At 43.3% G+C, this 22,218-nt stretch overlaps 1 protein-coding gene across 1 annotated transcript in view; it reads right to left on the bottom strand.

Moving 5' to 3' along the window:
- The window catches only part of LOC141105647 (alpha-2-macroglobulin-like), a 232,651-nt gene that overhangs the window by 21,851 nt on the left and 188,582 nt on the right, over nucleotides 1-22,218 (bottom strand). The window contains exons 25-27 of the mRNA XM_073595623.1: nucleotides 21,216-21,297; nucleotides 11,138-11,294; nucleotides 3,056-3,130 (exon numbers count right to left, since the gene is read on the bottom strand). Of these exons, the coding sequence (XP_073451724.1) occupies nucleotides 3,056-3,130; nucleotides 11,138-11,294; nucleotides 21,216-21,297 (314 nt within the window). The remainder of the gene's footprint in view (nucleotides 1-3,055; nucleotides 3,131-11,137; nucleotides 11,295-21,215; nucleotides 21,298-22,218) is intronic.

The raw sequence follows: 22,218 nt of genomic DNA, 5'->3' as shown, positions 1-22,218 counted from the left end.
TCTAGCACTAGGCCTCCTTTGTAACTCTAAACATGTAACCTGTAAAAAAAATTTAAAGCGTCGCCTATGGAGATCTTTAGGTAACGAAGTGTGGCGTCATTCCATGAGTGTGCACAATTTTAAAGCGTGACATGTTAGGTATCTATTTACTCGACAAAACATCATCTTTCACATTATACAAAAAAATTAGGCTAACTTTAGCGCTTTTTTTAATATACATGAAACATTTTTTTTCCCCCAAAAAATGCGTTTGAAAAATTGCTGCACAAATACTGTACGAGATAAAAAGTTGCAATGACCACCATTGTATTCTCTAGGGTCTCTGCTAAAAAAATTGCACATGCTCCTGGAATGGCGCCAAACTTCGGTACTTAAAAATCCCCATAGGCGACGCTTTACATTTTTTTAATGGTTACATGTTTAGAGTTACAGTGGAGGTCTAGGGCTAGAATTATTGCTCTCGCTCTAATGTTCGCGATGACACCTCACACTTCTGCGTGTGAGCACACAGGGACAGGGGCACTTTAAAAAAAAAAAAATTATTGTTAATTTTACTTAAAAAATGTTAGTTTGACACTTAAAAAAAAAAAATGTTTTTTGATCACTTTTATGTAAACATCACTTGTAATAGGAATATGGCATAATCGGTCCTCTTTACAGTAAGATATGGGGTCAATAAGACTCCACATCTCACCTCTAGGCTGGGACAGCTGAAATAAAAAAAATTATCTCGGCTTCCCAGCCGAGGCAGCACCGTTCGATTGAATGCAGAGGCCAAGCGTGACGTCATAACATTGTGCTCAGCCTCCGAACGATCATAGAGGCTCCGGCGACTATCTGGTCCACCAAAAATCTCTTTAGTAAACATCCGGGGCCGGCGGATCCATTCTACGACTCACCGATGGCAGCGGTGAGTCCATAGAAGCACCGAAGGGCGGCGGGAGGGGGGACGTCCCCTCTCGACGCCCGTAAGAATGATCAAGTGGCTGACCAGCTGCTATAATCATTCTTATGGTGTAGGGAATCGCTGGTTGAAAAAGTCAATATCTGAATGATGCCTGTAGCTGCAGATATCATTCAGATATACCCGCACAAATTCATATGACGGCCGGTGGTCGGGAAGTAGTTAAATACATTTTAAGTAGAACTGCAACCAAAATGTTTTCCTTAGTTTAGAAATATTGTCATCTGTGTCTCTTGCTGGGAAACCTTCCTATAACTTACTGTCTGTGAGACCCAAGGCATTGCTGTGAATTGAGCTTCTTGTTTACCCTCCCTAAAATGATTTTCCATACAGACCACTGGTGACTGTAATGGTGGCAATCATTCCCTATTGAATTCTGCTTCAAAATGTGTGGGGAGGGGCAAGGGATAATGCAGCTCACAATCCTGGAGTTATACAAACCAAAAAAATAGATCTGACTGAATACTACTTAAGTAAAATCATCGAGCATCATTAAGGGACTTTTTGCTTTTTATTTGCTTTTGGCTCATTAACCCTCAATGCAGAAGGAAGTGTCATATCAATCATATGGGAATTTTGTTCATGTTGTTAAAATGTGATGATGTTGTTGTTGACAGGCAACCTCCAGTCTCTTGTGAACCAATGGAGCTGTGCAACCCAGCACCCTAGCAATCAGTGGGAAGTTGTCATTTAGTAGTAATACCACTGCTAAAGGAATGACTTCCAGCTTCAGCAGCTGGAAGTTTGGCGGGTGGGCAAACTGGCCAAAATTTGTTATTTAGTTCATCCATTTGGCAAATGGTAAACGGCTTGGCTTGAACTCATATTCGACCCAAACCTGGAGATCATCCCTAATTTCCATTAGGTAAAAAGATTAGCATTCATCTTTTTTGTCAATATGTATTAGACATGTGCACACTGAAATATTTCGTTTTGGAATTTCGTTTTCGTCCGAAAAATACATTTATTTAGTTACTCCCGAAATTCGTTTTTATTTATTTTGTTTCATTAAAAAAATGCATTCGTCCGAAAATCCGAAATAATAAAGGTTGAATCTGTCATTGAAGGCTTATAGTGTCTGTCGAATGTTCTAAGAAGATTCGACAGAGCAGCTAAACTGTTCGATGCCGCAATTGTACATTTCCGGCCGAATGTTCCGCCTACAAGCTATAGTAGAATTCTAATGTTGTATGACACTAGTAATAATTATATTTATTAATTATTATTACTAGTCAACCAACATTAGACTTCTTCTATATTCTATGGGCGGAGCATTTGACCATAAATGTCCACTCACGGTGACTACTTCATCGAATCTTCATGTGGAATCTTTTCTCTCTATGTCGAATATTCTTGGACTAATAGCGTTAGGTTAGGCACATTCAACCTTTTTTGCTATTGTCTCTATAATGTTGAATCTTTTCTCTCTATGTCGAATCTTTTCTCTCTATGTCAAATCTTTTCTCTTTATGTCGAATCTTTTCTCTCTATGTAGAATAATCTTGGACTAATAGAGCTAAGGTTAGGCACATTCGACCACAGGTTTGATGGACACAGATCGCTATTGTCAGCATCATGTCGAATCTTCTATCCATAGCGAACTGTTGTCGCAATGAAAACAAAAAAAAAAAGCATTTGTTTATGTCGGATCTTTCGGTTTTCAGATTCTGCACGTTCGTTATCCTTTGTTAAAACGATAACGAATATACCCGAAATTCAGACGAAAATGCATTCAGGCGAAAATGAATGCTCATGTCTAATATGTATATTCCTTTCTACTCCTACCCCAATAAAGGTCATACCTGATTTCCTGCTTAAGCACAGATTGATTACATAGAACAACATGGAAGGGAGCTGCTTCAAGCTCATTGGTTCCCCCATGTTCAGGGGTGACGTGTTACAGTCTAACAATAACTGGAATGAAACACCAGTGGCCAACTGTACACACATTCTAACAACACCTACTATTAGGTAATTGGTTGAAAAAAGGTGTTATGCTTGGAAGTAACTTTGCAAGATTACTTTTTCTCTTGGTAAGGTACAACATATACAGGAATGTAACAATATTTTTAAATGTTGATGATCACTTACTTTCAGAGATACACCAGCCTCTATCAGAGCCATGGTCACATACGCAGAAAGGGAGACATCATCTTTCGCTCCTCCCTGTAATGAAGACCAATTTTAAAGTTTTATTAGACTGAAACTTTGCTGAAGAGTTTTAAGTAAAAGAAAAGAAGAAAAAATATATTTTATCTTATTTAAGAATGAACCCACTCCCAAGAAGTTGTATAGTCTTTATTTCAATCACAACACTAAGTTTTTATCCTTGTAAATCAATTTTTTAGTTGATTGGAAATAATTATGTTTAAGGACATCTAGTAGACATGAATTTTTGTAAGACTTGAATATGAACAAGGATTTTGTATCTCTTCTACCAAGAAGCTAGGACCTATATTGGTTACATATGTTTTTGTTTCAAATAAGCTTCCTTAGCAAGATAAAGAGTGAAGACATGTTAAAGATTTTCATAAATTTCATGGTTTCCTGAGCTTTATTTCTTTAACCATTTGCAGACCGGCCAACAGTAATTTTACTGTTGGCCAGAGGCTTGAGCAGGCACCAAGATGTACCAGTGTATTGCCAAGCTCATGCACACTGGCACACTGATTGTGGTGCTTGGTATCCGGCCGCTGTGACTGGCCTAGATACCAGAAATATTGGTATCTAAATACAAATATTATTTTTTTAAATTTCCAAAAAATGATGGCAAAAAAATTTAAAATTTCAAAAAACTTGCCATGCCTCTTACTAAATACCTTGAACTGTCTACTTTCAAAAAAGGGATCAATTTGGGGTTATTTGTACTGTCCTGGCATTTTAGGGCATTTGTAAATACATATATCATAGTTTGTAGACTCTCTAACTTTCACACAGACTAAATAATATACACGGTTTGGGTTATTGTTACCAAAAAAAATGTAGCAGACTACATTTTGAAAGAAATATATGAAGAAGGATATTTGTATGCAACATTTTATAACAGAAATACATGGGGTTTTTTTTTTATTTTTTTTGCACATGAAATATTATATATGGGGGGCGCATGCGCGAAGCTTTACATGGCGGACGTCTCTCTGTGAAGCTCCGCACTCCCCGCCGCATATTCGGGACCGTAAAGCACCGCTGAACCAGCGATCCAGCTCTCGTTTTCCAGGGATCACCTCCCCGCACACCAGTGCCTCCTCCGGTATGGTACTTAAGGGTCATCGTGGCAAGACAAAGCCAAAACCCATAAAAGAAGCGCTGGCCCGCGCTTCTTCCAAGATGGCAGCGAAGGCCCGAGCCCTAGCTGAACAAGCAGCGTCCTCTCCAGCACACTCAGAAGTGCTTGACAGTGAAGATGAGACGGACATACAATCTAACCCAGGCGGCTCCCCCTCCTTACCGCAAGCAGGTATATCTCAGACCGCTTTCATAAGGCTGATGGAAACCATGCTCCATAAGGCACTAAAGACAACCTCAGACCAGATTACTAACAGCCTGACACAAGAGATTCGTGAAATAGGCCAACGCACAGCAGACCTTGAAACCAGGGTTGATGATATGGAACTCACATTACAGGAACAGGCCCAGGAACAAATTGCCCTTCGTGAAGAAAACGCTATGCTGTTATCGCGTCTGGAAGATGCTGAAAATCTCTCTCGCAGGTCCAATTTGCGCCTCCGGGGCATACCGGAGGCGATAGACGATTTACAATCATTTACCACAGCTTTATTTCAAGAGCTCGCCCCCTCTATACCCATCGAACGCCTTGAGTTTGACAGAATACACAGGGCACTAACCCGCCGTCAAACAGATGGACCACCACGGGATATTATTGTTAAGCTGCACTTTTTCCGCACAAAGGAACAACTACTAGCAGCAGGGCAGAACAAGAACTCCCTTCAGTTCCAGAATCACGATTACCAACTGTTCACTGACCTGGCGCCTCTTACTATTGTTAAACGGCGTGCTATGAAGCCACAGCTGCAAATATTACAACAACACCAACTTAAATACACATGGAGATTCCCATTTGCCTCACAGTTTTCCTACCAAGGGCAGCAACATACCTGCTCCACCCCTGAGTCGCTGCAACGCCTACTTGAATCTCTTCACCTGTCGCCCCAGACACACCAATCTGAAACGTCTCTGCCTCGCACACCAGCCAGAGCTGCCTCCCAACCATACCACATGACCCCGAAGAGGAGTAATCCAGATCCGCAGTCTATCCAGAAAGGAACCCCAGCACGATCATCTGGAAACTATCACCCCAGCCCGAAATCTCAAGCCCTCCGCTGACAGCCAGGAAGATAACTCTCCCCCCCCCCCTTTTTTTTTCTCACCCTTTGTCTCTTCCAGCGTATAGTTCCTCGGTTGCACATATCATGACTGTCTCTGCACGGAATACACTCGCGACCAGGAGCTCCTGGACAACATCGGTGGGCTCAGGAACTAACACAGCACCCTGCAAGCATTCTTTACAGGGCTCTCATTCTCTTTAAGGCCTGCTCAGGTTCAGTCACTTCACTGTTTTCAAAAGTTTTCCTTATTTTTTTTTTTCTTTCCTTTTTATGTTAAGTTGAATTGTATACCTTTAATGCTGCATTATTAATAGCCTTTATAAATAATTCACATGCTGCATGGGTACCCGTATGATTAGGCTGTCCTACACACTGTATGCCAGATTAATCCCACTATTTCACCATTCCCACTCCAATAGTAGTCATAATCCCACGAGACTATACTCTGAAAGCAACTTATGTTAGATTCAAACCTCTGGATTATGTTCTATTTCCATATTCCTTATCTTCTCCCACCCCCCTCCCCCCTTCCTTCCCTCCCCCTTCCCCCTTCCTCCATCCCCACCTTCCTCTCCCCGCTCCTCCCCGGTTCTCACCCTTACCCACATCTCAATTCCCTCTCCTCCCCTCCCACTACCCCTTCCCCTGTTCCTGCATAAATCTTCTTATGGTTGTATAATCTTGTCTCCTGGGAATGGCGCTTTAGTAACATAAGTATATATACCATTTAATTACTTATCGCCACTCCCCCCCCCCTTTTTTTTTTGTCCTTTATACATTTTCTGTGTTGGATTAATACTATAGTGTAAGATGCAGTATTGAAGATTTTGACGCTAAACCAATCTTATTATCCCTGAATGCGGCGGGGAGCAGTCACTGCTCCCCCTCTATGGTACACCCTCTCTCTGATTGGCTTTCTGATTGCAGAGTTGGTGCACTTACTGGTCGGGCGTCACTGACCTATTGCCTCCCCGTTGGGAGGAGACTTCAGTGGCGTGCCCTACACCCTATACACTCCTTTCTCTTTCTCTCTCTCTTTCTTATTTCACACTCTTTACCTCTCCTTTTCCCTTTCTCTTTTGTCGGCCGGCCCGCATGGGCTCTGTATCCCAGGCTAATAGTCCCTCACACACCTAACCATGGCACCGCTTAATATACTTACCCTAAATGTTAAAGGGCTGAACTCTCCACATAAGCGTGTCAAAGCCTTTCAAACTTTCACTTCCCTAAAAGCCAACATAGTAGCTCTTCAAGAAACCCACTTCTCTAAGCGCCACACCCCCAACTTTTTTAGCTCTAAATATCCGCAAGTCTTCACCGCCTCAGCAGATACGAAACAGCGAGGGGTCCTGTTAGCCTTTCACCACACCACGCCATTTACACCCTTAACTGAGATAAGAGACCCTGAGGGCCGTTACTTGCTTCTTGTCGGTCTGTTACAGGATGTTACAACGACCCTTGTTTCCTATTATGCCCCTAATTCAAACCCAAACCCCTTTTTTTCACATTTATTACAGGTTGTGAAAACCCATTGTAAGGGAACTCTGTTTCTATGTGGTGATTCCAACTCTGTACTACAGCCACACATGGATAAATCTCCCTATGCTCCCGAACATCATACCCCCTCTATTCAATTCCGTAAACAAATACTTAAGGCCTCTCTCTTAGACACCTGGAGAGAATCCAACCCCACTAAAAGAAATTTCACATTTTACTCACACCCCCATAAATCCTTCTCCAGAATCGACCACATTTTTATTTCCATAGCATCCGCTCCACTCCTCCTCCATTCACATATCCACCCAATCACATGGACAGACCATTGTGCTGTTATCACAACTGTATCCTCCTTAATACCACAGGCTACTCACAGGTCGTGGTCCACGAATGACTCTCTTCTAACCAACCAATCATATTGTCTAGATATCCAGATAGCCCTTAAAGATTACCTAACACATATTTCCACTCCCGATATATCCCCTATACTGCTCTGGGAAGCTCATAAGCCCATTATACGAGGCACATGCATTTCAGTTGCGTCACATCTAAATAGAGACAGAATTCTCCGACTACACTAACTTGAAACAGAATACCACAATCACTTCCTACAATTCCAAACTAGCCCGACCGAAGCTCATAAAATAATACTAGAAAAGACTAAACTTGAACTAGACCTACTCCTGGCTGAAGCGGCTGATAAGACTATCCGCAGATCTAATCATACGATTTATACTAAAGCAAACAAACCAGACACATTCCTGGCCTTACGCCTTCGTAGACAAGACCGTGTCCATGTCCCTATCAGACTCAGACTGACTAAAGATAACGTAACTAGTAACCCGGTTAAAATTCTCTCCGAGTTTTGTAAACAATTAGCAAATTTGTATGAGCCCAAATCAGTGTTTTCGCTGAATCAGGCGGAAAAACTCTTCTGTAATCTTCCAATTCCTTCGTTTTCCAATGCTAGTCGTGAACTGATTGAGAACACGATCACTACGGAGGAAGTCTTGTCAGCCATCAAGTCACTTAAACCCCATAAACGCCCAGGCCCGGACGGTCTTCCGAGCCTTTATTATAAAAAATTTGCAACTGAATTAGCCCCCATTCTTACCAACACTTTTAACGCTATACTTAAACAGCACTCCTTCGGCAGAGACACATTGACAGCACTTATATCGATGATCCCGAAACCAAACACGGATGCCACCTTATGGTCCAACTATAGGCCAATTTAATTATTAAATGTGGACATCAAGATCCTAGCCAAAATTTTAGCCCTACGCCTTAATCCCATCATAGGGGGACTGATCCATAAAGACCAAGTAGGTTTCATACCTAAACGGCAAGCTAGTGATAACATTAGACGAGTAATCCTCCTACAACACTTAGCCCGCTCCCGTAAAATCCCGATGCATCTCCTATCCCTATATATCCAGAAAGCTTTTGACACAGTCTCTTGGCCCTATTTATTTTTTATTCTTCAACGTTGGGGCTTCGGCCCACATTTCCTTGGGTGGATTAACGCACTATACAATCAACCACAGGCGTATGTACATTATTCAGGTTTCCATTCAGACTCCTTTCCAATTCTGCGAGGAACCAGGCAGGGCTGTCCTTTATCCCCCATATTGTTTGCACTCGCAATCGAACCCTTAGCTGCCCTGATAAGGAATAACCCTGATATCCGAGGCCTGGAGATTGCTTCAACCTCACACAAGCTGTGTCTCTTTGCTGATGATGCTCTCATGTTCATCACATCTCCCCATACTACCCTCCCAATTCTACTGCACACCCTGGATAGGTTTGCTCGGGTCTCGGGACTAGAAATCAACCAAACCAAATCATGGGCTCTCAATGTGTCTTTACCTCAAGCGGATTTAGACATGCTACGCCAAAATTTCCCTTTCCACTGGTCCACCACATCTATTCCCTACTTAGGGATTAAACTGACGAGCGATCCATCCCACTTGTTCCAAAACAATTATCTCCCACTGCTAACCCAATTAACGTCACTTCTTAATCTTTGGGTTCCCTTATGTGTCTCCTAGATCGGTCGCATTGCAGCTGTTAAAATGTCTTTACTACCGAAACTTTTATATTTATATAGAGTACTCCCAGTCACGATCCCTCCTTATTATCATAGGGTCATACAAAATAAAGTCTTTAAATACATCTGGGGTCCCACAAGGCCTAGAGTGGCTAGATCCATTCTTCTCCGCAACAAGCTCAATGGAGGCCTTAGTATTCCAAATTTTTTACATTATTATCATGCTGCAAGGCTGGCTCAGACTACTCTCTATCACTCAAAACATGAAATACCACTCTGGGTAAGCCTTGAAGCCATTGACTCATTTCCGATTACTATAACAAATTTGCTATGGCTTTCCCCAACATCACGAGGCCCCATAACCAACCCACTCACACTACACACACTCAAACTCTGGGATAAATTGAAGATACCCTTCAAACTGATCTCCCAACACTCCCCTCTCTTGTCTTTCCTAGGTCACCCTCAATTCTATCCAGCCTACACTGAACCAACATCATTTCAGTCCTGGGTGCAGGCGGGCCTGACTCGCATATGTGACCTAGTCAACAGTGATACCATTAAATCATTCGCCAGTATCCAAGCACAAACGCAACTTCCCAGTAGAGAATGTTTCCGTTATCTCCAAATTGCTCACTTTGCCCAAACAACAACAAAATCTCTCCCTTGGCTTAATACTTTGACAGAGTATGAGACCGTGTGCGATTCGGACCCGCATGCCCCAGGAATTATCTCCCGACTTTACACTCATCTCACTACACCACCCTCGAGCCCCCCCACTTACGCGCAGCGATGGTTAAAAGACCTAGACATTAATATTGAAGCGGAAGACTGGGTGACTATCTGGACCAACACAAAAAACTCATCCCAAAATGTTATTGCCTCAGAGGCAAACTATAAAGTGTTGATGCGGTGGTATCTAGTCCCGGCCAGAATTGCTAAATTTTCACCTGAATCTTCCCCAAACTGTTTTAGGGGATGCGGTGACAGAGGCACACACTTGCACATCTGGTGGACATGCCCACTGGTGCAGCGCTTTTGGGAAACTGTATTCCAAATGGCATCTACTCTCCACCAAGTCACCCTAAAACCCAACCCAGCGATAGCTCTGCTCAACCTCATTCCACAAGATTACACGAGAGCTCAACTTCGCCTCCTTCTCCAACTATTCACTGCAGCTAAGCAAACGATAGCTAAGGCGTGGAAGACACCCACGCTCAGTATAGCTGAAACGAAAAATAGGATCACCCAAGCACTGGTGCATAGCAAGACTGAAGCGAAAATTCTAGATAAAGTCCCTCAGCACGCCAAAATCTAGCAACCATGGATTGAGCACTTCCTGCCAGCTGGTGTTGACAAACACCTATTTGGATTCTGAATCGTTTCCTACTTAAACCTGGGATTCCGACACCACACCTCTGCCCATGCGGCCTGGCTGACCCACGTCCCCTCATACTCCTCTTCTTCCAATCTGGTCTTACCCCCCCTCCCCCTCTTTCTTCTTTCTCTCTTCTTTTTTCTTTTATTAATACCTATTGGTAGTGTACTCTGTTTTATATAATGGTCCCAGCGGCCCTCATGTTGGTCTTCTTGGGAGATGGCCGGTACCTCCGTATGCTTATTTAAGGGACCCTGCTCCCTCTTACTTTTTGCAATCTTACCTAAATCGTTCCCTCCTGTTATCTGACTGAGTATTCATTTATTTGTATAATTCCCTATTATACACTTTGTTAATGATGTACTGTATGACTGTGTTAAGCACTGTCTTATGCTAACTTGCTACCTTTACTGTAATGTATGGAACAGTTGCTTGTTAATTACCAATAAAATATTTGAAAAGAAATATTATATATATTCGATCATTGCATTTTTGTATTGAACACTGAATTAATTAGGGGTTAATGTTGTGCTAGTGTGAATTTTGCTAAATATGCACTTTGGTATATACAGTATATTTCATTTTCACTGGTTTTGAAATGTGAATGTTTTGCAGCATGCATTTTTTAAACATTTTTCCCAGACATAAAATTAAACTGTTAAACTTATACAAAGAAGTTTTCTTACACAAGAACTGCTGATAAGGATAGAATATATGGAAACTGATGACAAGGAATGTGATTGCAGAAAAAAATTATGATTCAAGCCAACAAAACATCAAAATCTGGACATTCAAGTATCTGGACATAGAATCTACTATGTCTTTATAATATAACCATGTCTATGATAAACATTGTATAATAATTTGCATGTATCATTTTGTAAGAATGATAATAAAATCACCTGCATAGCAGTATTCAGTAGTCTTCCTACATTGCGGAAGCAGCCAGTCTCTTTACGAATATTCTGAAGCCAGGTAAAAGATTGTTTTAGATGACTTTCATCTATAAATATGTAGGGCCGCCCTTTGCTAAAGGACTTCACTACAAATGCAGATAGCCTGTAGGATAGAGCAACAAATGTATTTAGTAGACCTTTTATTAAAACCTAAGCCAATTATCACAATATACTTCCTAAAATAAACTGAGAAACCGGTGACTGAGGATCATAGGATGTCTCGGCATCGGCAGTAGAACCAGAGCCAATGATCATCCATGGCCAAGTGTAGACTACATGTGGGGACAAGGGGATTTATTACTGTAATATTTCTACTTAGCATAGTTATTTTTCTGTTACAAGCATTGAACTGACGGAAGAGATTAGTCAGCCACTGTGGTTATTGGCTTTACAACCTGATATTGAGATGTTACCTCTGGAATTGCCTTTAGGGTTCTTAATTATTATTTTTTTTATTATACAGGGTTTATATAGCGCCAACAGTTCATGCAGCGCTTTACAACATGGGGACAAACAGTACCGTTACAATACAATTCAATACAGGAGGGATCAGAGGGCCCTGCTCATTAGAGCTTACAGTCTAGAAGGGAGGGTCAAGTGAAACAAAAGGTAATAACTGTGGGGGATGATCAGATGGAGAAAATGAAAATAAAGTTGGTAGGTGTGGGTAGGATAGGCATCTCTGAAGAGGAGGGTTTTCAGGGATTGTCTAAAAGCTAATAGAGTAGGAGAAAATCAGACAGATGGCGGTAAGGAGTTCCATAGGATTGAAGAGGCTCTGGAAAAGTCTTGGAGGTGAGCATGGGAGGAGGTGATGAGGGAGCTAGAGAGCAGGAGGTCTTGGGAGGAACGAAGAGAACGATTAGGTTGGTATTTTGACACTAGGCCAGTGATGTAGCTGGGGGCTGAGTTGTGGATGGCTTTGTAAGTAGTTGTTAGTATTTTGAATTCAATTTGTTGGGTGAGCAGACATGCATTCTTTACACATGCAGTCGAAGGGCAGTAAAAACACACGGTTGAGCTGCTTCCCACACTCTGTTTGAATGCTTCCATCAGTATACCGCTTTCTCCAGTCTGAACATAGATATCAGATATTATAGCCGCCTACTGCAACAAAGAACTAGGCAGGACACATTTGGCTGCAAAACTGGAACTGTTTATTTGAAACTCAAACACATACTTTTATATCCCACAGGAGGACTTCCCCTCCTGATCATATTACCCAAAAAATACAAACTGTAACCAGAAACATAATTAACATGAGCTAATTAACTAGTCATTTAACCAGCCTAGGTGACTTAATGCCCACCCAAACAATATTTTGATTAATCAGACAATAGGTGACCCAATTAACAATGGGCCAGACATACTTAGCAGAAAACACATAACACCTTAATAAACAGACAATAGCAGGAGACCCCCAGTAACAGACTGTCCGGCATCGAGCTCACAGTACAATAGACATTAGCCCAAGTGTAAACACATCCCCGTAATAGTTTGCTAGCAGACAATAGGTCAGTTAATTAGCACAATTAACAATGTGTGGAAGACAGGTGATTGAGCTGATGAAATTAATATCTGCTATCAGTCTGACTGTGTGGAGCAGTCCTTATTGGTAATGAGCAACTGGGACCTACACAGGGACCCTGGGCCTAGATTCCCCAGAGTCTGCGTGTCTTGGGGAGACATGGACTTGAATCCAAAGTAACATTGCTCCAAGGGTCTCCCCAGCATACACCTTACAACAAGTAGTGTTCCTTTAAAAGCCAGGGCCCATAGTCAGCAGGCAAGAGGCTATCCTGCAGTCCCCTCCAAAAGCCTCAGTCCTGGGTGAGTCTATTACACAGTGTTCCTACCACACCCTCCCTCAACTGTTCCCCCTTAAGCTGCAAAGGCAATGTCTGCAGGAGGCATGAAACTGGATGCAGTGCTTGGTAGCCACTACTACCCACCGAATGAGACCCATTTTTTTGATGTTTCAAAGTATTGTTTGTGTTCCTCTTTTTTTTTTTTTATTGTATTTTTATTGAGAAATTTTTCAAAACTCATAGCATACAAACTGTAATAATAACAATCAAGAAAAGGAGGTAAGCAGGTGTATGATTACAGAGACAATAGTTTTGTACATAATGTAATCAGAAATAATAAAAAATTAGCATCAAAATGAACCCATTAGAATCAGTATAAGTTGATCATCAGGCTGTGAACTCTACTATATATTTCAATTGTCAGACAAGGGGCAATAATAGAATGACAGGAGCCGGAACCTCAAGAAGAGCCATGTATATAGCGGTCCCAAGGGGGCCAGATCCTATCAAATCTCTCCATAGCATCCTCCACCATGGCTGTCATATGCTCCATTCTACGGATATCAGTAATAGCTTGTATAAGCTGGGACTGAATAGGGGGGAGGTGGAAAGCCAACATGCAGGGATAGCTCTTTTTGCAGCCAGTAATACATATGATGCCAATTTGTTCAAATTTTTCCCCAATCTGGGGAATGGGAGGCCTAAAAGAAGATGTACCGGATCCGACGGGATAGGGGAATCAAGAATCTGCTGGAGCACGATCGCAACCATGGACCAGAAGGGAGCTATCAAATTGCACCGCCATAAAATGCGATAATGAGAGCCCCTGATCCTTCCGCATCTCCAACAAAGAGGAGAGAGGGAAGCATCATATCGGTTTATAACCTCAGGAGTCCTATACCAAAAAAAAAGCACTTTGTAGCTGTCTCTCTTTGCGCCACACATCGGGATATTTTGGATGTTGAGGTCCAAATTTTAGCCCATTGGGATGGGGAGATTTGTTGTTGTGTCAAATGTGACCATTTACTCATATATGAGTGGGGCTCCACGGAGAGTGGAAGGTTCTCTTGCAGAAGTCGATATATGTCGTGATTGGTATGGTCCTTGAGAGCATATAACTTTGAAGTGTGTAGGTTTGGTCAAAGTAAGAGAAGGTTAAAGCGATGCTAGATAGTGGGATATTTGGAGGTATGAAAAGAACAGCTGGTTTGGAATTTGGCTTTTAGTTTGAAGGTCCTGGAAGGAGTAAAGTTTTCGGGTAATAGGGTGCACAAAATGTCGGAGTTGGAACAGACCCGCCTTGGCCCAAGGGAACATCCGGGAGTGTGAGAGACTATCAGGTAGAAGGGGGTTAAATAGCACATTAGAAAGGGGTGGGCAGGAGGATGCCAGTGAGAACTTGGTATAGCAGGATTGCCAAATCCTGTGTGAAAACAGCATAGGGCCCAGGCAGAGGTCATGGAGCTTGGGATCAGTAAATAATGCAGAAGACCAAACCAGGGAGCAGGGGTGGATGGGGAACAACGAACCCATCTCTATCTCCGTCCACATGTTTGGAGGATGCATGCTGGCCCAAGACACCATCACACGGAGGTGGGAAGCCAAATAGTACTTGTGGATGTCCGGTGCTCCCATACCTCCCTGCCCCCTGGGGGAAAAAATGACCGAGCTGGCCACTCTATGTGCCCCATCCTTCCATATAAAATTGAGAAACCACCGTTTAAGGAGTTTCAATTGGGCCATCGGAATAGGGACAGGAAGCATTTCAAAGTAATACAAAAGTTTGGGCATTACTGACATCTTCAGCACGTTAATCCTGCCTATCCAAGATATCGGGAGGGGGTTCCATCTATTTAACATACCTTTGATAGATTTAAATAAGGGGACATAGTTAGCCGAATGAAGAGTAGAATAAGACGAAGTGATTTGTACTCCTAAGTATTTGAGAGAAGAGGTGCACCAGCGATAGGGATATGAGTTCTTTAGTGAAAGGAGATCATCAGGAGGGAGATGTAAGGACAGAGCTTCAGTTTTAGAGATAGCAAGTGTTTTGAAATAGTCGGGAGAAAGGTCTTATAATAAGTGTAGGGAAGGCTGTCCGGACCTGGAGCTTTATGGGATGGGAGAGATTTGACAGTGCGAGTGAGTTCTTCCTCAGTAATGGGTGCATTTAAAATCTGCACCTCCTCCTCAACAAGTCGGGGGAGGCGGAGATAAGCCATAAATGTTTCAAAAGCTTTGTGGTCAAAAGGGGGATGTTGGTCAGGGGAGAGGCAATTATAGAGTTTGTCATAAAATTCCCCAAATACTCGAGTCATTGTCTGTTGACAGAAGGTGGGAGTCCCATCTGTGCATTTTATATAATCCGGGAAAGATAGGGAGGGCCTAGGGTTAAGCCTAGATACCAACATTCCATGCGGTTTATTTGAAAATTCATAAAATTTTTGTTTTGCCCATCCTCTAAAGGACGCTTTGCGAGCCTCCCAGAGGACGGACTGGCTGGACATGGAACCTGTGATTAAGTGGAAGTATTCAGTTAGGGCGGTGAGAAGTTTATCTCTACATTTGGGATGTTTTGTTAAAGACTCTTTTAGCCTACAGTGGCACCTCCTGGGAAACGCAGCTGAGAGGCAAAGATCTAGGGATAGGGGGGCATGATCCGACCAGGTAATTGGACCCAGGTCAGAGGACACCGCGTGGGAAAGCAATGGAGCCGTCACTAAGAAATAGTCCAGTCTTGAAAACATCTTGTGGGGAGGGGAGTAAAGTGAATACTGATCACCCACGGGGGTCGCCAAGCATCAAACAGACGGTGGGTGCAAATCGGCTTCCTGAAGGAAGTGGCTAAGGACTGTGGGGCATGAGGGGGCCCGGTGTGGAACAACGATTTTCTATCCCGGCCATAAAGGGATGAGCTACTCTGTGTAATCATTCAAAAACTTCAATAAGGAATTTAATTTGACCCGTGTTAGGAGCATATACATTCATGATCGTCATAGGGTTAGATAAGTAAGTGCCGTCTAAAATTATATAACCCCCATGAGGATCGAGATGGGTGGAACTAATCTGGAGGGGACATGAGCGTTTAACCAAAACTGCCACTCCAGCCCTTCCAGATGGGTCCAAAGCTAGAAAGGACACTTGGAAGTGTCTAGAGGCAAATTTCAGGGAACCTCCCGTGTGTCTCCTGTACCAGGATGACATCCGCACCGGAGGCCCTGAATTCCTTCAAGGCCATCCATCTCTTTTTTATGGAATTCAAACCCTTCACATTATATGATAACAGTTTCAAAGCCATAAGTAGACATCATAATTCAGCTTGGAAGCATTCAAAACAATGGTTAACAGCCCAACAGTAAATACATGTATTAGTCTGACCAAAAGATCCCTTACTGAGATGATCAACCAGAGGACTAAGAGTAAAAAACATAAAATAAAAAAAATACAAATAAGAAAAAGTAGAACTGCAGCTTTTGAGCAAACTTGAGGTGATCCAAAAAAGGGATCATGTAAGATTATGACGCTTAGAAACAAAAAGGCCTGTAAGGCCCAAAAAATGAGGAAAAAAGAAAAAACTTCACAAAAAGGCCTGAGTAAGAATTACTCAGGAATCCTCGGCCGTAGCCTGTGGACCAATTGGGGAGCATAGCCATCTCCAAAATGGTGAGGGACCCGTGACTACCCATCACAATGATTCGCTAATAGCGTTACCTGTCTGAGCACATCTCTGGGCAACCCGGGCAAAGGCAGCCGTGGGGGAGCCATTAGATAAAGAAATATAACTGTGTCCTATGGAAAATTGGATCCATTAACAAGAAGGCAAACAGGCAGCAAAAATAGCCTAAACTTTGCAGGACATCTGCAGGAGGAGGCATACTGTAACCACAGTGGGCCCAAATAGGGATTTGAGTAACAGTCAGATCCCAAATGAAGCCATAAAAAGGATATGGACAAGGGTAGAGTTTCCACATCAAATCAAGCGGGTGGTCTCGAGCGTTGAGAGCGCTGGGGAGTGGAGTAGGCCTTTGACCCTCTTCCTCTCACTGGGGTCCAGATTGTGGATGGAGCTGACAATGGGCGTGGGTGGTAGGCAGGGCCTGATCCATGTCAGCAGGAAGTGGAGGCAGGCCTAGACGTTTGATGAATGCATCACCTTCCTGAAGGTCCCAAAGGGCGTGTTGGACCCCATCTAGAGTGACGTTGAGGCAAAAAGGGAAGCCCCAAAAATAAGGGACCTTGTGTTGTTGTAGATGAGAGGTGATAGGCCGTAGAGAACGACGCTTGGCCAGAGTGATCGGAGAGAGGTCACTGAACAGTTGGATTCTGTCTCCTTTGTATTCAATACTGGATCTGTTGCGCGTGGCCCTAGTTGGAAACGTACAACTATGTCACGGGGTCTGACCCCCGCGGGGAGTTTAGGGGCCAGGGACCTATGAGCCCTGTCGAGGCGCCAGTCAGTGTCCACAATTTCAGGTGCCAGGGTGTTAAATAGGCCTAAGAGATAAGGCCTGATATTGTTGTCAGCAACAGTCTCAGGGACTCCGCATATTCTCAGGTTCTGGCATCGTTCTCTGTTCTCGAGGTCCTCCTGCTGAAGCTGCAATTGGGACACTGAGTTTTTTAGGGCTGCATTTTCCTCTTCAAGAGCCTGTACATATACCAGAGTATCACCAAATTTTGTCTCTAGGGAGGCTGTGCGTTCTCCAAGTGCATCTATCTCTCCCCTGAGCTCTCTAGATATTCTCCCCATCTCCTGTGCTATGTCCCTGATTACCTGCTGCGTCAGAGCCTGGAGTTTAACCACTTCAGCCCCGGACCATTTGGCTGCCTAAAGACCAGAGCACTTTTTACAATTTGGCACTGCGTCGCTTTAACTGCTAATTGCGCGGTCATGCAATGCTGTACCCAAACAAAATGGGGGAAACTGCTGCTGAGTGTCCTCTCCTTACACAGAATCTAGTTTGCATTTCATTCTAGTAACAAACACATCTACACAACCAAATTAGTTTCATACAAGTAGGCCCTAAAACATGTGGTCAAATGCATATGGCCAAAACAATGGTGTTTTATAGGCTGAAATAAAAATGTTTGATACGAACGAATAATGTGCCCATGAACATGAAAGTTGCCATTTTAAACTGTACAACAGTTCCTAAAAGCACATGGAGCAGAACGAACGTAATAAACACAAAAAGAATATGAACACAGCATAACTACTTACTTTTTTGCAGCACTCTCCGGATCTTTCTGTACTGCTCATGTTCTCTTAATTTGAGGTCCGAACACCGCTTCCTGAGCTGATCTTTCGATCGATGTACCCCAAAATTCCGGTGCAGACTCTGGACTACTTTCGCCATTATCTTGGCCTTTCGGACATTGGGGTTGGGGTAAGGTCCATACTTCCCATCATAGTCTGCCTTCTTCAGGATGTTGACCATCTCCAACATCTCCCCAAAGGACATATTTGAGGCCTTAAATCTTCTCCTTCTGGATCCAGACGTTTCCCGATCCGGGCTTTCCTCCTCCTCGTTGCTATAATTAGCACGCACCTATTGTGTCTTCGCCATGTGCTCTTCCCCCACTGCGCCAAACGAAAAGGGGCGAGGAATAGACTAGAAAGAATGTCAGGGGCAGGCGGAGTTACACGCATGCGCAGTGTGTATAAAGCATAACACGTGTGCGTAGTACGTACGATCTGTGAGCGGAGGAAGGAGTATCGGAGGCGCCGATCGTAATAACGAAGGTCAGAGCCAAACTTGGGCCTATACTGCTTCTAGATTGAGGCCTATATTGTAACAAGATTAGGAGAGTTTTGCCTGACATTAGGGTTTGTCTTGTGTTGTGTCTTGCAGTGAAAATGGATATCTTGAAAGATAACGACTTTATGGCAATCTTCATTGATATGTTCAGGGAGCTGCCTTGTCTGTGGCAGATAAACCACCCACATTATAAGAACCAAACAAAGAGGAAAGCAGCACTGGATCAATTGCTGGAATTTGTGAAGACGGCGGTCCCCACGGCAGACATGACCTATTTGAAGATCCTAATTGGTGGCCTGAGGAGTACATATCTAAGGGAGCACAAGAAGGTCCAGGATTCCCAGAGATCCGGAGCAGCAGATGACATCTATGTCCCCAGGATGTGGTACTATGAGAGGCTGCATTTTCTGGCAGGTCAGACTGAACCCAGGTCATCACTCTCCAGTCTTCCTTCCACGCTTCCTTCCACCCCAGCTGAGGCTTCTGACGCCCAACCTGGGCCCTCCAGGCAGCAACATGTGGAGGAGCCCAGATTGAGCCAGGTATAGCATTCCTCTATAAATATTTCTGGTTGTCCAATCAATGATGTTAACTAGATGTTAGTTTGGAGTACTAATTTATGATTGTGATTGATGATGCAAAAACTAAAACCATGTCCCTTTTTCATACACAGGGAAGTCTCAGCCAGGAGGTGGCCGGGCCAAGCAGGCTCCCTGATATGCAGGTCCCTCCCCTACAACCGCAAAGACAAAGTGGCAGGAAGAGGAGTACCCTGGAGGAGGCTGCCATAGGCCTCTTTTGGAAGGCTACAGAGGCCCTGAGAACCCCCCACACTGTGGAGGAGGACTTTGCTTGCATAACTGCCTGCAAAATGCTGCAGATGGAGGAGGGCCAACGACTCCTGTGTGAGTCCTTAATTTTGGAAGCTCTCAAAAAAGGGTTGAGGGGCCAAATAACATCTGCTACCCACATTTGTGACCTCACACATGGTCCTCCTCCTCCTCTAGGTCCTACTTCTCCTCCTCCTCCAGGTCCTACTAGTCCTCCTCCTCCTTCAGGTCCTACTCCTCCTCCTGCCACATCTCCAACACCAGAGCCACAGACAGGAAGGAAGCATGGAAAGAAGACCAGAAAGTGATGACCCTGGGTCCAGTCTGGTCTGGCAAAAGGTGCAGCCTCTTGTAGTACCACAGCCTGGGGACACAGATGTCATCTGCTGCTTTCCGGATCTCTGGGACTTCTGGACCAGACTGCACTCCCTTATATATGGACTCCTCAGGCCACCAATTTTGATGTTAAATAATTGATGTTTGCCCTAGGGTCCAAGGCTTCGCTAATTTCAGCTGTTTCTCCAGCGTTGCTTCCCTCTTTGTTTGGTTCTGAGCCCTTAATAAAGGATTTTTTGTTTCAATTATACTCTCCTATGTGTTTTTTCCTTCAAAAAGGACAGTTTGTTTGTGAGGATTCAGGTATATTTCTATAGTACAATGTGAAATTAACAAGGGACACCAACACCAAACAATCTCCTTGAGATTAAATAATATAAGATATCAATGGTGTTGTGGTAACTTGACACACAAAACACACACAAAAATATTATGGAGTAAAAATAAAAATAAAATAAAACAAAGAACAGCCTTGAAAAAAATACAAACCTAAAACAAAAAAAAAAAAACAGCCTTTAAAAAAAAAATAAAACAGCCCAAAAATAATTTTGTTAGATGTGACAATTTTAAATATATTGAGGGAGTCCCGATAAATAATAAAGAAAGAAGTTTGTGAGAAGTCTGTGTGAATATGAGCAGCAAAACTGCTTCATTCTTCTCACATTATAAAGAAGAAGAGAGTGCGCTGTATTAAACCATTTTTTACATTGCACCGTGACGAAAGTGCTGTATCCATTGCGGAAGCTAATTTTACCAGACCGAGCCGTTCCGTCTCGGAATTTCTTCTGAGCATGCGTGGCAGTTTGTGCGTCGGAACTGGCCACACACGGTCGGAATTGACGCGATTGGATTTTGTTGTCGGAAAATCCGATGGAAAATGTCCGATGGAGCCCACACACGGTTGGAATGTCCGACAACACGCTCCGATCAGACATTTTGCATCGGAAAATCTGACCGTGTGTACGGGGCATTAGACTGGTATCAAAATGTGGTCTAGCCTCTATACCTTAAGCTAAGTCATGTTGGTAACTCTGGTTAGGAGGGGACATACTGTAGATGGCTGTTTTGCTTTTGAAAAGGCAGATATGATCCCTGAGAACAGATTGAGCAAACTATTTGTAGACTTTAAGAAATATGCTATTTTTTACTGAAGAGCCCAAATGACAGTTAAAAAAATGTAAATTGTTTAAGAAAAAATAGTTCTTATGCAAATTAAACATCGCTCAGTTAGGGTTTGGATCAATTTTATGAGCTTATTGTCTGTCAAAACATTGTAAATCATGACACTCACCATGTGTTACCCTCGGGGTCATTCTTTCCAAAGGCACTGTATGAGCCGTCATCACGCTTGTAAGTCAATTGTCGCTGATATCCTAAACAAAACACATACAAATTGTAAATGTTTTAAACATTATACAAGAAACTTCTGCAATATTTAACCTTCATAACAAGCAATAAGCAAAGTAATACGTTCTCAGACATCAAGGGTCTGTAGATTTTCTGTATTTATAGATTCCAAATAAATTAAGAGTCAGGGCTCCAAATTTCAAGTCCTGAGCTACTAGCCAGGCCTTAGGGGTTACTCGCTACCCTGCCCGACCCCTAATTCCACCCCTAAACACACCCTCATAAATTATCTCATGAAATGACACTGTTAAATGTTTTATGCAGAATTACATTGCAAAAATAAACATTAACAACATAATCAATGCAGCCTTATCAGTGCCCATCAATGAACCCTATCAGTGCAACTTATCAGTGCCCATCAATGCAGCTTCACCAGTGCCCATTAATGCAGCCTTATCAGTGCCCATCAATGCAGCCTCATCAGTGCCCATCAATGCAGCCTCATCAGTGCCCATCAGTGCAGCCTCATCTTTGCCCATCAATGCAGCCTGATCAGTGCCCATCAATGCAGCCTCACCAGTGTCCTTCAATACAGCCTCACCAGTGCCCATCAATGCAGCTTGATCAGTGCCCATCAATGCAGCCTGATCAGTGCCCAGCAATGCAGCCTGATTAGTGCCCAGCAATACAGCCTCACCCGTGCTGATCAATGCAACCTGATCAGTGCCCATCAATGCAGCCTGATCAGTGCCCATAAATGCAGCCTGATCAGTGCCCATCAATGCAGCCTGATCAGTGCCCATCAATGCAGCCTCACCAGTGCCCATCAATACAGCCTCATCATTGCCCATCAGTGCAGCCTCATCTTTGCCCATCAATGCAGCCTGATCAGTGCCCATAAATGCAGCCTGATCAGTGCCCATCAACGCAGCCTCACCAGTGTCCTT

Source organism: Aquarana catesbeiana, linkage group LG08, assembly GCF_042186555.1.
Source record: "Aquarana catesbeiana isolate 2022-GZ linkage group LG08, ASM4218655v1, whole genome shotgun sequence".
Classification (NCBI taxonomy): domain Eukaryota; kingdom Metazoa; phylum Chordata; class Amphibia; order Anura; family Ranidae; genus Aquarana; species Aquarana catesbeiana.
The sequence above is the reverse complement of the archived record's forward strand: the minus strand, read 5'-3'. Positions and strand labels throughout refer to the sequence as shown.